Consider the following 15,075-nt stretch of genomic DNA (forward strand, 5'->3'; position numbering starts at 1 on the left):
ACCCACCATGTGGACTGCTCTCTGTCTGCTCTTCCCCTTTGTCCTCCAGGGGCCATGTGGAGACCAGGCAGCACCCATTAGTTACTGCCGTGTAACATTATCCCAGAGCGTCATGGCTTAAAACAGCGAGAAACACCTGTCATCTCACGCTTTCTGTGGGTCGGGAATCCAAAGGGTGGCTTAGCACCACACCTCGTGGCTCCATCTCTTAGGAGGTCGCAGTGAGGCTGTGGGCCAGGCGGGAGGAGCTGCCCCCAGGATGGAGCCTCCATTCCCTCATGTGTAAAATGGGACGCTCCTAACACCAGATGGTCAACACTGAAATCAGATTGATTATATTCTTTGCAGCCAAAGATGGAGAAGTTCTATTCTATACAGTCAGCAAAAACAAGGCCGGGAGCTGACTGTGGCTCAGATCATGAACTCCTTATTGCCAAATTCAGACTTAAATTGAAGAAAGTAGGGAAAACCACTAGACCATTCAGGTATGACCTAAATCAAATCCTTTATGTTTAGACAGTGGAAGTGAGAAATAGATTTAAGGGACTAGATCTGATAGAGTGCCTGATGAAGTATGGACTGAGGTTCGTGACATTGTACAGGAGACAGGGATCAAGACCATACCCATGGAAAAGAAATGCAAGAAAGCAAAATGGCTGTCTGGGGAGGCCTAACAAATAGCTGTGAAAAGAAGAGAAGTGAAAAGCAAAGGAGAAAAGGAAAGATATAAACATCTGAATGCAGAGTTCCAAAGAATAGCAAGGAGAGATAAGAAAGCTTTCCTCAGCGATCAGTGCAAAGAAATAGAGGAAAACAGAATGGGAAAGACTAGAGATCTCTTCAAGAAAATTAGAGATACCAAGGGAACATTTCATGCAAAGATGGACTCGATAAAAGACAGAAATGGTATGGACCTAACAGAAGCAGAAGATATTAAGAAGAGGTGGCAAGAATACACAGAAGAACTGTACAAAAAAGATCTTCACAACCAAGATAACCTCGATGGTGTGATCACTCACCTAGAGCCAGACATCCTGGAATGTGAAGTCAAGTGGGCCTTAGAAAGCATCACTACGAACAAAGCTAGTGGAGGTGATGGAATTCCAGTTGAGCTATTCCAAATCCTGAAAGATGATGCTGTGAAAGTGCTGCACTCAATATGCCAGCAAATTTGGAAAACTCAGCAGTGGCCACAGGACTGGAAGAGGTCAGTTTTCATTCCAATCCCAAAGAAAGGCAATGCCAAAGAATGCTCAAACTACCGCACAATTGCACTCATCTCACACGCTAGTAAAGTAATGCTCAAAATTCTCCAAGCCAGGCTTCAGCAGTATGTGAACTGTGAACTTCCAGATGTTCAAGCTGGTCTTAGAAAAGGCAGAGGAACCAGAGATCAAATTGCCAGCATCTGCTGGATCATGGAAAAAGCAAGAGAGTTCCAGAAAAACATCTATTTCTGCTTTATTGACTATGCCAAAGCCTTTGACTGTGTGGATCACAATAAACTGTGGAAAATTCTGAAAGAGATGGGAATACCAGACCACCTGACCTGCCTCTTGAGAAACCTATATGCAGGTCAGGAAGCAAGAGTTAGAACTGGACATGGAACAACAGACTGGTTCCAAATAGGAAAAGGAGTACGTCAAGGCTGTATATTATCACCGTGTTTATTTAACTTCTATGCAGAGTATATCATGAGAATCGCTGGGCTGGAAGAAGCACAAGCTGGAATCAAGATTGCTGGGAGAAATATCAGTAACCTCAGATATGCCTCAGATGACACCACCCTTATGGCAGAAAGTGAAGAGGAACTCAAAAGCCTCTTGATGAAAGTGAAAGAGGAGAGTGAAAAAGTTGGCTTAAAGCTCAACATTCAGAAAACGAAGATCATGGCATTCGGTCCCATCACTTCATGGGAAATAGATGGGGAAACAGTGGAAACAGTGTCAGACTTTATTTTTCTGGGCTCCAAAATCACTACAGATAGTGACTGCAGCCATGAAATTAAAAGACGCTTACTCCTTGGAAGGAAAATGATGACCAACCTAGATAGCATATTCAAAAGCAGAGACATTACTTTGCCAACAAAGGTCCATCTAGTCAAGGCTGTGGTTTTTCCAGTGGTCATGTATGGATGTGAGAGTTGGACTGTGAAGAAAGCTGAGCGCCAAAGAATTGATGTTTTTGAACTGTGGTGTTGGAGAAGACTCTTGAGAGTCCCTTGGACTGCAAGGAGATCCAACCAGTCCATTCTAAAGGAGATCAGCCCTGGGTGTTCTTTGGAAGGACTGATGCTAAAGCTGAAACTCCAATACTTTGGCCACCTCATGTGAAGAGTTGACTCACTGGAAAAGACTCTGATGCTGGGAGGGATTGGGGACAGGAGGAGAAGGGGACGAAAGAGGATGAGATGGCTGGATGGCATACCAACTGATGGATGTGAGTCTGAGTGAACTCCGGGAGTTGGTGATGGACAGGGAGGCCTGGTGTACTGCGATTCATGGGGTCACAAAGAGTCGGACACGACTGAGCAAATGAACTGAACTGAACCCCTGTCTCATCAGATGGGGCTGTGTGATCACCTTGGCTCAAGGGACCTCAAAGTGCAGGAGCCCCTGTGATACCCCTGGAGCCCAGCCAGGCATTGGGGACCTGGCTCGGCTGCCAACTTGCCAGGGACTTTGGGCGGGTTGAGGCCCTTGGATTCTGGAAGCCCCCTGGGAAGTGGAGCCTGGGACTGAATGTGAGAACAGCCCCCACCTGGCTGGCAGCACCACCCCGCCAGTGACCAGGGGTCTTCCAGCCACGGCCCCCACCTCACCCTGAAGGCCTTGTCTGCTGGAAACCAGTATGGCATGTGTCGTCTGGTGCAGTGTGTGTCGCCCAGCGCGGGCTGCCGGAAAGTAAAAATGTACATCTGGGAGGAAAACTGGGCCAGGAAGCCTTGTACACCAGCCCTGAGACAGCACGTGGCCCTCCACTGGACGCCTGCGGGGTGAGCGGAGCGCTATCCCTGGGCACTCTGGCCATTGTCCTCCAGTCTGGCCCCTGTCTGCTGTCCGCCTCCTGAGCACTGGGCCCTGTGCCCTGGTTTCCCCTGGGGAGCCCCTGCCCACCCCCCCAGGCAGGGTGCTGCAGCCCTGGGTGAGCAGGACCAGGCCCCACAGGGTCAGAGCCTCCCTGCCCTGGGACTTCGCAGGGGACAAGAGGAAGGGGCAGCTGGTCCACCCCTGGGCCCAGGCGTCTGTTGGGGGGTCAGCACCAAGGACAGCAGTGCTGCACCGGGGAGACAGAGCCCAGCGAGGCTTGAAGCCCATCACCACGACCTCTTTGGTCTTGCTGGGTTGCAGACCTTTTTTGTGAGGATCTGGGTGGTCTGTGTGGGAGCCGACGCAGCTGTGATTGTGAATGAGCGGGAGGGGCCATGTGCCAGTAAAACCTTGTAACGACTGCGGTGAGTTTGGTCCATGGGGCAGGTTGCTGGCTCTTGATTTACATCAACAAATATTCTTCCCCGCACCCTCACCTTGTTTCTTCAAGGAGCATCCATCGTGTTTCTGTCTCGACTCACATCCGAATACCCCTTCTCAGAGCCCAGTTTCTTCCTCTAATAGGAGAGACTACCAGGATGTTGCTTAGACAGGCTGGGCTGGAAGCACCACAGTCCATGGCCGTACTGGCTTCCAGCCCTTCATCTGATGTCCAGCTTGAGGGAACATGTTGGAGACACTTGGGGCCTGCATTCCCACCACTCTTCCCCGAGGCTCCTGACAGGGCGTACTCTCAGCCTCCTCCATGCAGCCCTTCTGGGTTTCTCACTCAGCCGATACTCACTGAGGTCCACACCATGCCCAGCCCTGGGCGGGTGCCGAGGCATCCAGGACAGGAAGTGGAGCTTTTGGTGGAGTTGGGAGGGCAGTGGGGGCAGGATTGTCATGTGTTATGCAGAGGGGGTGATCCAGGCCACCAGGGGAGGATAGAGCTGGGGCTGCTGCGGCCCCAGGACAGGCGTGGGGAAGGTGAGCTCTGCCCAGGTGTGAACCAGACACAGCTTCCCTCTCCTTAGCTCTGCATCACAGGGGTGGAGCCGCGCCCTACCCAGTGATGGTATGGGCCCAGTGGAAGACCTCGCACAACCAGGCACGTCTGCCCAGCGCAGAGCAAGTCACTCATCAAACCCCCTAGGCCCTGGGGCTTGCTGGCTACGCAACCTCAGTCAGGCTATGTGGCTCTGACCCCGTTATCTGGAAACTGGACACCAGAACCTTCTCCACCCGCCGCACCCCCTCTCTCCCCTGCTCCAGCCTCGGGGTAGCTCTCAATGCAGCCAGTAGTGACCTTGCAGCCTTTGAAGTCACCGCGCCAATGGGCCTCAGCCTCTCCAGCTGTAAAGTGGGTTGAATGGCAGTTATCTCCTGGAGGTGGTGAGAGGGTTGGAGACTTGGCTGGATAGACCCTAACCCAGGGAGGCTGTGTGTGTATGTGTGTGTGTGTATGCACGTGTGTGTGTGCGCACATGCTGTAGCCTTTCATTACAGTGCACTTCAAACAGAAGACAAAACAGACTGGATAGTGCAAGTAAGTGCATTTTTATCATGAAATATTTTAAATACCAGAGAGTAATATAATAAGCAGCCACATCCAGGCTCTGCCTCCTGTCCCACACATCTTTATATGTGCTCCATGTCTCCCCCCAGCACTGCCTGTGTCAAGTCAGGTCATCCCCTGGGTGCCATCCTGGGCGCTGCAGGGTGCTGGGCACACCTCGGCCCCATCCACTGGATGCCAGCAGCCCCCAGTCATGACGATCACAGATGTCCCCAGACATTGCGCAGTGTCCCCTGGGGGCAGGATCACCAGGGTGAGAACCGCCTTTAGGGCACTCCCCTCACCCGGACCCCTGGGTGGCCTTTGCTGGGTCTCCTCTAACTTGTCACAGAAAATGTTTGCTGACTCCTGACTTAAGGGAGAAACAAAGATTTGTTTAACCTGTATAGTAACACATTGGTGTCTTTTATATTATTTTGAATTTTTCTAGGCACTTAAACTCTTTTCTTACTAAACATCAGGCAAGGAGCCAGTTCCCTCTGGAGTGTTTTATCCCTAAAGCAGGACCCTGGACATAGGGGATGCTCACTAAGTTTGTTAGGTGTGCTCATGTATGTCCGCTGCTGCTCACTGCTCACTGGGATCACTCACATTTGTGGGCAGAACTTCAAAAAATATCTCCCCAGAGTTTGAAAACACCTGACATGAAAGGTCAAAATTCACCTTTAATGTGGAGGAAAAATATTTTATTAAGAACATTTTCAGTTGTATGGAAAAGTTGAAAGAATTGGAGAGTGGACAGTCACTCATTACCACTCAGATCCTACAATGGACGTTTTGCTGTGTTTATCTGTCGATCACCTGCCATCACTCATCCATTACTCTCTCCATCTAACCTTTTGAATGCATTTCAGAGCTGCAGACATCAGCACACTCCCCTGGAAACACTTCAACATGTGTTTCATTAACTAGACTTTGATATGTTCCAGCATGTTCTTGGTGTTCATGTTCTTGGTGATGTTAACTACTCTGATCACCCATTAACTTTAGACTTCTTAGCCTTCCCTGTCGTTAGTTCTGGTGGTAAAAGTATGAGATAACAACAAAAATATGAACGTTCTTTATTCTGTCACTGTGTGATATTTACCCCAGATTCATATCTCTTCATTGTCACACCAGGTGTGACCCTGGGGAAGGAAAGATTAGCAGCTCCCTTATAATGTCTGTTAATCAGAGAGGTCGGATCCAACAGATAAAAATTAACTCAAGTGTGAAACCAGGGACAGGCATGCGTATAAGAATAAGAGCAGGTGGTGGTCCAAAGGGCAGAAACTCTGCATCTGCTTGCAGTATGACTGCAGGTGAGTTACTGGTATCTGTCTGGCCACATTGCTCTGCTCCACTTAATTCAGTGCTTCATTATGATGGTTCTGTTAGATTTAGATTTTGTAAAAAAAATTTTTTTTATCTTTTCAATTTTCATTCCTTTTCTTTTTTCTTATTTTATTGCATTGGCCGGTTCTCCCACTGAAGTGGTAGCCCTCACAGCTGCACTCTGCCTTGTGGTTGATGTTAATGTGCTTACTGTTTGTACTTTTTTCTTCTTTTTTGGCTACATTACATGGCTTGTGGGATCTTAGTTTCTTGACCGGGGATTGCATCCATGCCCCTGCAGAGGAAGTGTGGAGTCCTAACCACTGGACCACCAGGGAAATCCCCTGCTTGTTTTTAAATAAAGGTTGTTCCTGTCCCCCAACTGGATGCTAGGGGCTCCCTCCCAGTATATATAATCCCAGTCGTGACGACTACAGACATCCCAGGAGACAGGCAGTGAGACTGTCTACACACGCTGGAAGCCCCCACCCCTACTTCCCCCACCCCCTGTTTCCTCTAGTTTCTTAATAGCTTTTTCAACATGACTTTTCTGTTGAATTTTATGGAATGCTGTTCTGGATTCTGAGATATGATCATAAAGTTTTTACCTCTGACTTGGGACTACTTCCTAAATTTTTCCAAACCCTTGCTTCCTTCTGTAAAATGGTGGTAAAGAAATGAGATCACTAAGTCAGATGGTGCCTGGCTCAGGTGCTCACGGGCGCCCTCTGGCTGCTGTAGGAGGAGCAGACCGTGAAGGGCGAGAATATGGATCCAGGCGAGTGAGCATGCTGGCCTTGTCTGTGTAGATTTGCTCATTTTCCAAGAAACCCAGGTTTATCTCCAAAACATTGTGACTTTGAAAGTTGACTCAACTCTCACTGACCCTCTCCCGCCAGAAAGAAAGCCCAGGGAGGGGTTCCCAGTGGCATAACTGGAGGATATAGTCACCAAGCTTGGGGCTGTGGAGTGGGCGGGTGGGTGGGGGGCCTGAGTTCACACCTCTGCCTGTCACTTTCCTATGGGGACCACCAGCTTCCAGGTCCCCTTGCAGACCGGGGAGGCCAGTCCCTGTGTCACCCAGTTGGCGTGGAGTGAGGGGACGAGTTGGGGGCGCTGTCGGACAGGGCCCGCACAGTGGGGAGTGTGGTGCTGGCTGTTACTGTGTCGCTGCCATCATAAACGCCTTGTGTGGGGGTTTCCACCGTGTGTAGACAGTCTCACTGCCTGTCTCCTGGGACGTCTGTAGTTGTCACGACTGGGATTATATATACTGGGAGGGAGCCCCTAGCATCCAGTTGGGCAGCCAATGTGGCTCCACATCCACAACACCCCAGATGCCCCACAGAGTGGCCCTCCCCTCGTGTCTGCAGTGCTGGGGGCCTGGGTTAGCGAGTGGGCCTTGGGGTGCCCGGAGCCCTGCACTCTTCGCGTCCTATGCAGCACACTGAGGAGAGGCTGGGCTCGCAGAGTGTCGCAGCTCAGCTGACAGCTGAGAGCCATGGTGGGGTCCCCGTGCTTCTGTCTGGAGTGATTGCAGTGTACGGAGGCTGAAAGAGCAGCAGCAAAACCTTGAGCTTGATCTTATGTGTCTTCCCCTCTCCAGTGACTGTTGTTTACCGTGTTTTGTGGACATCTCGGTCCAAGATGGGTCAGAAATAGGACAAGTTGGCCCTTCCCCACAGGAGGTGAGGGAGCGCCAGCCTGGAGGCTTGGCTGCCCTTCCTGAGCTCAGACACCTCCATCTGGCTGCACGACCTCATCTCGGGGTGGGGCAGGGGACCAAGGTCCTGCATCCTCCTGCTTCGCAGTATCACTGCTGGAGGAGCGGGGTCTGGAGGAGGTCCTGGAGCCACATGTCACTGGGTGGTGGTTTTGCAACTAACGAGCTTCTTCCTTTAAAAAAATTTTTTTTGAGCCATCGTTTACATAGTATAAAATTAACTCTTTTAAAATGTGCAATTCAGTCATTATTATATTTGCTTTGTTGTGCCACCACCACCAAAATCTAATTCTAGAATACTCCATCAGTCCCAGAAAGCCCTTAGCAGTCGCCCCCCACCTCCTCCCACTCAGCCCCTGACAACCACTCACCCACTCTGTGTCTGTGGATCAGCCTGTTCTGGACGTTTCCCGTCAGTGGAATCACACGTTGTGCGTCCTTCTGTGTCTGCTGCTCTCACTGAGCATCGTGTTCTCAGGGTCCATCCATGTGGTAGCGAGTGTCAGGGCTTCTCTTCGTGGCTGAGTGATCTGTCGTGTGGGTACCTTTAATACTTTTGTGAATGTGAGGAACACAAGTTGGATGGAGGGCGTGAAGTGCTTGCTTCTGTCTTCATCTCCCAAAGGCTGAGACTGGGTCCTTATATTCCTCTTGGAGATGCTCTCGGCCTGGAGGAGTGGTCCCTGGATCAGTTAGCTGCTGCTATGTAGCAGCCACCTAGAGCCGCAGGGCTGCAAACTGCACACACCTACAATTTTGTCGTCTGGGTTGGGTTTAGCAGGCGGCACACCATCTAGGAGGCTCCTGCACTCACAGGCCTGGGGGGTGGGGGCTGCCTGGTCCTGCCCGCATGGGGTCTCCTGCAGGGCCTCAGCAGGGACCTTGTGGCTCAAAGCCACCCACCTTCCTCACGCTGCAGGGTCCCTTCTGCTGGGTTCGGTGGCTCAGGGTGGGTTACCTGGCTGCAGGGGCTGCAGCCTCCTGGCATCAGCCACAGAGCCCTCCTTGTGGGTTACAGGCAGATTTCCCTTGGTGGCTTGTGGGTGGCCTGTCCACTCTGGTCATGGTGGACCAAGACTCGGTGGGGGCGGAGCTGGCCTAGGGGGACTTTGCTCCTGTGGCCAGACCATTCCAGTTGATGGGAAATGAGAGAGCCCTGGCCCCAGTGCTGCTTCCTAGCTCAACTGCCTCATACTGTCTCATTTGCTCTGAGTCATGGGGAGCAGCCCTCCCCTGGGCACGAGGCGGGCAGTGATCCCACAGTGACCGCCTCAGGCCCCCCTGCCCCTCTGAGGAATGCTCCCCTGTGCACTCCAGACAGCTCTGCAGGTGACAGGGCAGACCTGATGCCCTGTGACTGGGGATATGGAGAGATGATACACAGGCACCAGGTGGGCCCAGTGCTGGAAGACAAAGCCAGAAGGTGGGGAGAGCGGCCTGGAGTTAGGGGGGCAGTCTGGGGTGAGGTGATCAGGGGAGCAGCTTATCTGATGGGTTGATGTCTGAACCAGGTATTGGCTGAAGCAAGGGAGCAAACCCTGCAGAGGTCTTAGGAAGGTCATTTCATGTGGGGAGAACAGCCCATGCAAAGGCCCTGGGGCAGGACTGTACCTGGCCTGCTGGAAGCGAGCAGCAAGGAAGCCCGTGTGGAGCAGAGTGAATGAGGGGGAGAGAGAGAGGGAGGGAGCACAGGAAAGGTTGTGCAGGGCCCTGTGGGCCCTGTAGATGACCTGGGCTCTTACCTCCAGGGAGGTGGGACCCAGGAGGGCTGTGGGCAGAGGAGGGGGCCAGGCCAGGGCGGGGCCTGATTCTGGTGCTCACGGGTACCCTCTGGTGGCTGCTCTGGGGAGGACAGACTTGGCGGGGGGTGGAGGGTGGGGGGGCAGTTTTCCACGTGTACAGGATGGGGGCTGAGAGGAGCCAGGCAGAGGTGCACTGTGAATGGACTTCGAAGTAAAAATAACCTAGTGTTTCTGCTGAAGGATAGATGATAAGGCCCCCCTGCCCCCGGTCTTTGGGGTGTGTTTTCTCTGCCTCAGTTTCTTCATCAAACGTAAGAGAAGTGGTCCTGTGTATGCTGGGGGAGGGGTCCCTCACCAGCAGCCTTCGTGGGCATCTGTCGGGGGGCCAGCCCCAGGGACAGCTGTGTCCCCAGTTCCCCCCCAGGTCTCAGCCCTGCCTCCCGCCTGCAGCGCCTCACGCTCTCCCCCTCCCCCTGCTATTTTTAAAACCTAATTTCCTCGAAAACGGGGTGGCTCATTCAAAAGATAATTGGTTACGTCTTGGGCTAGGAGGAGCGCAAGATCTTGGTCCCTGCTGCCCCCAGCCTGGATGGCAGGAGTGGGTGCAGGAGCCACCTGGCTGCCTGGCCCCAGAGCTGATGGGCAAGGCTCCAGAAGGGTATTTCAGAGAGGGGGTGGACGCGCGGATGGTGGGACTCAGGGGGAGGGGGAAAGGAGGCCCCTAGAGGGGATATCGGGGTGCATGTCTAGGCAGAACCCTGGCTCAGGTGTGCTGGCTACTTCTTGCCCTTGCTTCTCCCCCCACTCTGCTCCTGCCCTGGGCACTCCTGCCTGTGACCTGGGCTGGCTCAGAGCCTACCTGCTGCCCTCCTGGCCTCATGCCTGGGGGGATTCCAGGTGGGGTAGGGCTGCCCCTTTATCAGCCAGTCAGTGTCCCTGAGCAGGGCAGACCCGGCTGGACCTCACGTCCGGCACTGGTGTTGGCTGGGCCCCTCCCTCACAGGCCTGAGACTGCGGAGGCCTTGGTGGTGGAGAGGGCAGGGACCATGGTGTTGGACTATCTCAACCCCGGGATGAGGGGTCAGGAGCTGCAGAGAATGTGGATGGGCCCAGGGGTTGGGCTCCAGGCTCAGGTGCTCCAGGCAGACTGAGAAGGAGATGCCTGGGGCCCCCAGACAAGGTCTGGAATGTTCCATTCAGTCCACTGGCACTTCCTGCCTCATCCCCCCTTCCTTCCCCCACACCCCAGATGCAAAACCGTGAATTGTTCTGCTGTTGCGCAGCCAACGAAAATATTATGTCAGCTTCCCAGCACCTTCCGCCACCCCCCCACCCCCAGGCCTCAGGGTGGGCTGAGCCCAGGTTCGTCCTGTGGCCAGGGAGCCCCACATGTCTCAGGTGGGCATGTGGGCTGCTGTGTCCCGTCCTGGCGCTGTTACGGCCTTCCGAGGATCCGTGGGCTGTGTCCTCCAGGAGAGTCCCTTCTGTGGGCCCTGGTATCATGAAGCGCCGAGCTGGCTGCTCCCTGGCCTCGGTTTTCCTGTCTCCTGATAGCGGGTGGGTGGGGGGTGCACTGCAGGCAGAAGAGTGCTCAGGAGAGGCCCCACCCCAGCCAGCCTGGCTGCACCATGGCCGTGCCATCTTGGTTTTGTGTTCTTTATTGACAGATAATTCATAAATACCATAAAACTCATTTGTAAGTGTGTAATTCAGTTTTTCCTGTATCTTTACAATGTTGTGCGGCCATGACCACCGATTGCAGACCATTCTCATCCTCCTGGAGGAGGCCGAGTCCCCATTAGCCATCCCCAACCCAGCCCTGCCCCAAGCCCAGTGGACAGAGAGCACGTTCTGACCCCTGACCCGTCACCTGGGCCTGCTGCTCTCTGGTGGCCCTTGCCCACCCCCCAGCTCGTGGGCCCAGGGCTGGGTCCTCAGGCCTCTCCCCTCCCCCACCCCCACATCTCCTGGGTGGTCTTGTCCACTCTTGGGGCTCCAACCCCATCTACACCCCGGACAACTGCCTCCAGTCCTGCCTCCAGCCAGGGCCTCCCTGAGCTCCTGACGTGGGGTCCAGCTGTCCCTCCCATCTTCACGCAGGGGTCTCACACTCAACATGGCCACCCTGCCCCTGACCATGCCCCACACCTCTCCTGCCCAGCCCCCATCCTGGCTGAGGCAGCTCCATCCTTCTGTGAGTTGCTCCAAAATCCTTAGTCATTCCTGACGCCTTGCTTTTCTTCAGTCTGCCTCCAGTGAGCACGGCCTGTCCGTCCTGATTCTAGATCTTCCCGGATCTGCCCACTTCTCTCTCACCTGCTTTGTGGTGGTCCACGCCATTATCTCCCCATTATCTCCCACCTGGACCAGCGTGCGCCGCTCCCCATCTGTCCCCCTTCGGCCACAAGGGGGTGCCTTTGAGCACCTGAGTGAGGTGTCCCCACCTTACTCCAGCCCTCCAGGGCTCCCATCTACCTGAGGTAAGAGCCCAAGCCTTCCCTTGCTGATCTGACCCCCCACCTGTCTCTTCATGTGGTCCTCCTGGCACTCGCTGTGCTGTCCAGACCCTTCTCTGCCCCCCCTTGACTGTGTGCCCTGGAAGGGGGGGCCAGGTCTGTCCTAGTCACCACTTGCGTCCCCTCCACGCTGACACCTGGCAGACACCAGTGTGTGAGTTCCCCCTTACAGTTGTAACAGATCACGACAGACTTGACCTGCTAACTACACAGATTGATTATCTCACAGTCCTGGAGGTCAGGAGTCCAGCTCAGTCCTCATGGAGCTAAATCCAGGCGTGGGCAGGGCCTGTCCCCCCGGAGGCTCCAGGGGAGCACTGGCTCCCCCGTTTTCCAGTGTTTTCCAGCTTCTAGAGGCACTGCGTCCCTGGCTCAAAGCCCTTCCCTCCATCCTCACAGCCAGCAGAGCAGCATCTCCCGTCTCTCTGTCTCTGAACCCCCCCTCCCTCTTATGATGACCCTACAATGGCACTGGGCCCCCGGGAATCCAGGATCATCCCCATCTCAAGGGTTTTAACCCCCCCCCCAGCACAGTCCATTCTGGGACCAGAATATGAACATTTCAGGGGTTGGGGCAGATATGTGCTGAGCACTCACACTGAGCAGATAACCCTCAGCAGAAGCCAGCTTTCTGGGTGAGGACACCAGCGCAGCGGAGCCTGTGCTTGGCCTGAGGCCCCTGAGGAGCTGGGCTGGAGGGGGTGGTAGTGGTCCCAAGAGGTGAACGTCGCTGGCCTTCCACAGGGACCGTGGGGATGGGGGCCGTGTGGATGAGTGCTGTGCGGACAGGGGCCCTGTGGACGGGAACCAGGGGTGTCCTGGCTGGCTGGCTCTCCATCACCCGGCTGCCTCGGGGGCTGGTGCAGTCACTCTAGCCTGGGCCGCAGCCGCTGGTCACTGCCGCCCCCCCGTGCCTGGGGCCCTCCCAGCAATGGGCTGTGCCTTGTCTCCACCCGCCCTCCCACTACTCCTGCCTGCAGAGCCGCGTCAGCTTGGTCGCTGCTCGTCCACCCCCACATTGCGTCTCCCTACCACCTCCCCAGGGGCGCAGGGTGCATGTGTGGGGCAGTGCTGATGGCAGAGGCCAAGGGTCCAGACTAAAGCGTCCCTTCTCTTCCTCAGGTTCGGCCCAGAAAAAGACCCCAGCAGAGGTGAGTGTCCTCGGGGGCCCACCCTCCCTGCCTCCTGAAGGTGGACGGGGCAGCACCCTGCCCTGCCCATGTCCTGCTCCGTGGCCTTGGGCATCTCACTGCACTTCTCTGGGCCTCTGATGCTGCCATAGCAAATAAGCACGTGTCGTCAGACAGTGGAAACCGTCTGTCCCACCAGCCTCTTGAGTTTCTGGGAGGGATGGGGTGGGTGGGGAGAGCCCCGAGGAGCCTGGAGAGGATGGCCTCCTGCCTGTCAGCAGTGCCTTCAAGCCGGCCTTCCCCCCTACCCTCTGCTGTCCCATACCTGCCCACCCAGGGTCCCACCAGTCCTGTCCTCAGGCAGCTTTTCCTGGTGGTGGCCCCTTGGGTGAGCCCTTGCCACCCTGTCTCTAGTTTGTTAGTTTCCAGTCACTCCTGGAAGCCACCTGCGAGGGGCCTCTGTGAGCCCTGTTGTCTGAGGAGCCATGGACAGCAGGTTAGAGGACCCCAGGTACAGCAGGAGCCAGCCTGACATCCATATTCCCTCCCAGCCAGGCTCCTCTCCCAGGACACTGCTGGGCACCCAGGGTCCTTCCTAGAAGGGCTTTGCCCATCTGCTGGGGCTCTGGGGGGTGTCCAGCTGACAGGCAGTGGGGAGCCAGCGAGGGGTGCAGAGCAGGGCTGGCAACTAATGTTGCCTGAGGGAAGCCCGCCCCCTGGTGGCCAGTGTGCAGAACAGGCTGGTCTGAGCGTTGTGAATGGTGGCAAGTACACACCATCTGCCGGCCGGCCTCGGCCCGGCTCTTGAGCTGGTGTGTGTCCTTCAGGCCCCGTGGCCCTGTGCACCATCTTTCCCCTGTGATGTCACACATGGGGACCAATGGCTTCCACATAACTTTGCCAGGATGTCACACCTGTGCCATGGAGCTGGCAGGAACCAGCCTGCTCCCAGACCAGCGGGACCTCTCCCTCATCCAGGAGGAGATACTCTCATTTCAGTTCAAAGGGTTTCACCCAGTCACGTCTGGGAACATCTGTGGTTGTCACAACTGGGGGGCTTCTGGCACTGAAGAGGTGGGGCAGTGATGTTGCTCTGCACCCCACAGCACCCAGGATTCCCCCACAGAGAGTGACTAGCCCCAAGTCAGCAGTGCTGGGGGTGGGGGTGACCCTGAGGTTGGGGCTCTTCTCCCTGCAGAGGGCCCAGGCTGCTGACCTGCTTTTCTGGAGGAGCCGGTGGTCCTGGTCTGGGTGTGGCCCCCAGATGTGGGATGTGGGCCCCCAGAGAGAGGAGCCCCCATGCCCGCAGCCTACCCACCCAGTCCCCGCCCCAGACTCCAGCTGGGCCCAGTGACAGAGGCCTTTTCTGGCCAGGATTTCCAGAGCGTTCTGGTTTCTTGCCATTTCTGAACTTCCTGCTTCCTCTTCCCCAGGTCCCACTGATGACTGGACAGCCCGGCCCTGGCCATGGGAAGAAGCTGGGTCATCGGGGCGTGGACGCATCTGGCGAAACCACCTACAAGAAGGTTCCTGCTCTGCCCTCAGTCAACGGGGGTGGGACAGGGGGGGCCCCCACATGTACACAGGGCCCACGGAAGGTCAGGTGTGGGCCGTTTGTGGCTGGAGGCTGCACCACCTGCCTGGCTCCTCAAGTCACTGTGGCCTTGACTGTGACCTTGGGCGAGAGGAAATTGCAGCTTCCTCCCGTCCCTTGGGAGCAGGGCGGAGGTGAGGTTGGGCCAGGGCTGTGCGTGGTGAGCTGGCCCTGTTGCTGCTGGTCCTCTCCGCCTGGTCGCACCTCCTAAAAACACCCACCTCGCTAAGAGCGATTGTGTGAGTGAGTCACCCTTCTGAAGTGTTCAATTAGACAGTTTCTAGAGTATTCAGAGCTATGCAGCCATCGCCAGAGTCAATTTTAAAACGTTTCCCTCACCTCAAAGGCCCTGTCCCCATTTGCCTCCCCCAGCCCCTGACAACCAGGAACCCACTCTCTGTGTCTGCGGATCGGCCTGCTCTGCACGTTTCCCATCAGTGGAGTCACA

The 15,075-nt window shown here is 55.4% G+C and overlaps 1 protein-coding gene across 10 annotated transcripts in view; it reads left to right on the top strand.

Moving 5' to 3' along the window:
* The window catches only part of PIP5K1C (phosphatidylinositol-4-phosphate 5-kinase type 1 gamma), a 48,092-nt gene that overhangs the window by 12,702 nt on the left and 20,315 nt on the right, over positions 1–15,075 (top strand). For 9 of the 10 annotated variants that reach the window (XM_059888044.1, XM_024994048.2, XM_024994050.2 and 6 more), the window contains exons 2-3: positions 13,026–13,054; positions 14,467–14,559. In XM_059888044.1, coding sequence (XP_059744027.1) covers positions 13,026–13,054; positions 14,467–14,559 — 122 coding nt within the window. Of the gene's footprint in view, positions 1–11,632; positions 11,868–13,025; positions 13,055–14,466; positions 14,560–15,075 lie in introns of all 10 variants that reach the window. The other variant, XM_059888047.1, reaches the window with a different exon arrangement.

This window comes from Bos taurus, chromosome 7 (genome assembly GCF_002263795.3).
Source record: "Bos taurus isolate L1 Dominette 01449 registration number 42190680 breed Hereford chromosome 7, ARS-UCD2.0, whole genome shotgun sequence".
In the NCBI taxonomy this organism is placed as follows: domain Eukaryota; kingdom Metazoa; phylum Chordata; class Mammalia; order Artiodactyla; family Bovidae; genus Bos; species Bos taurus.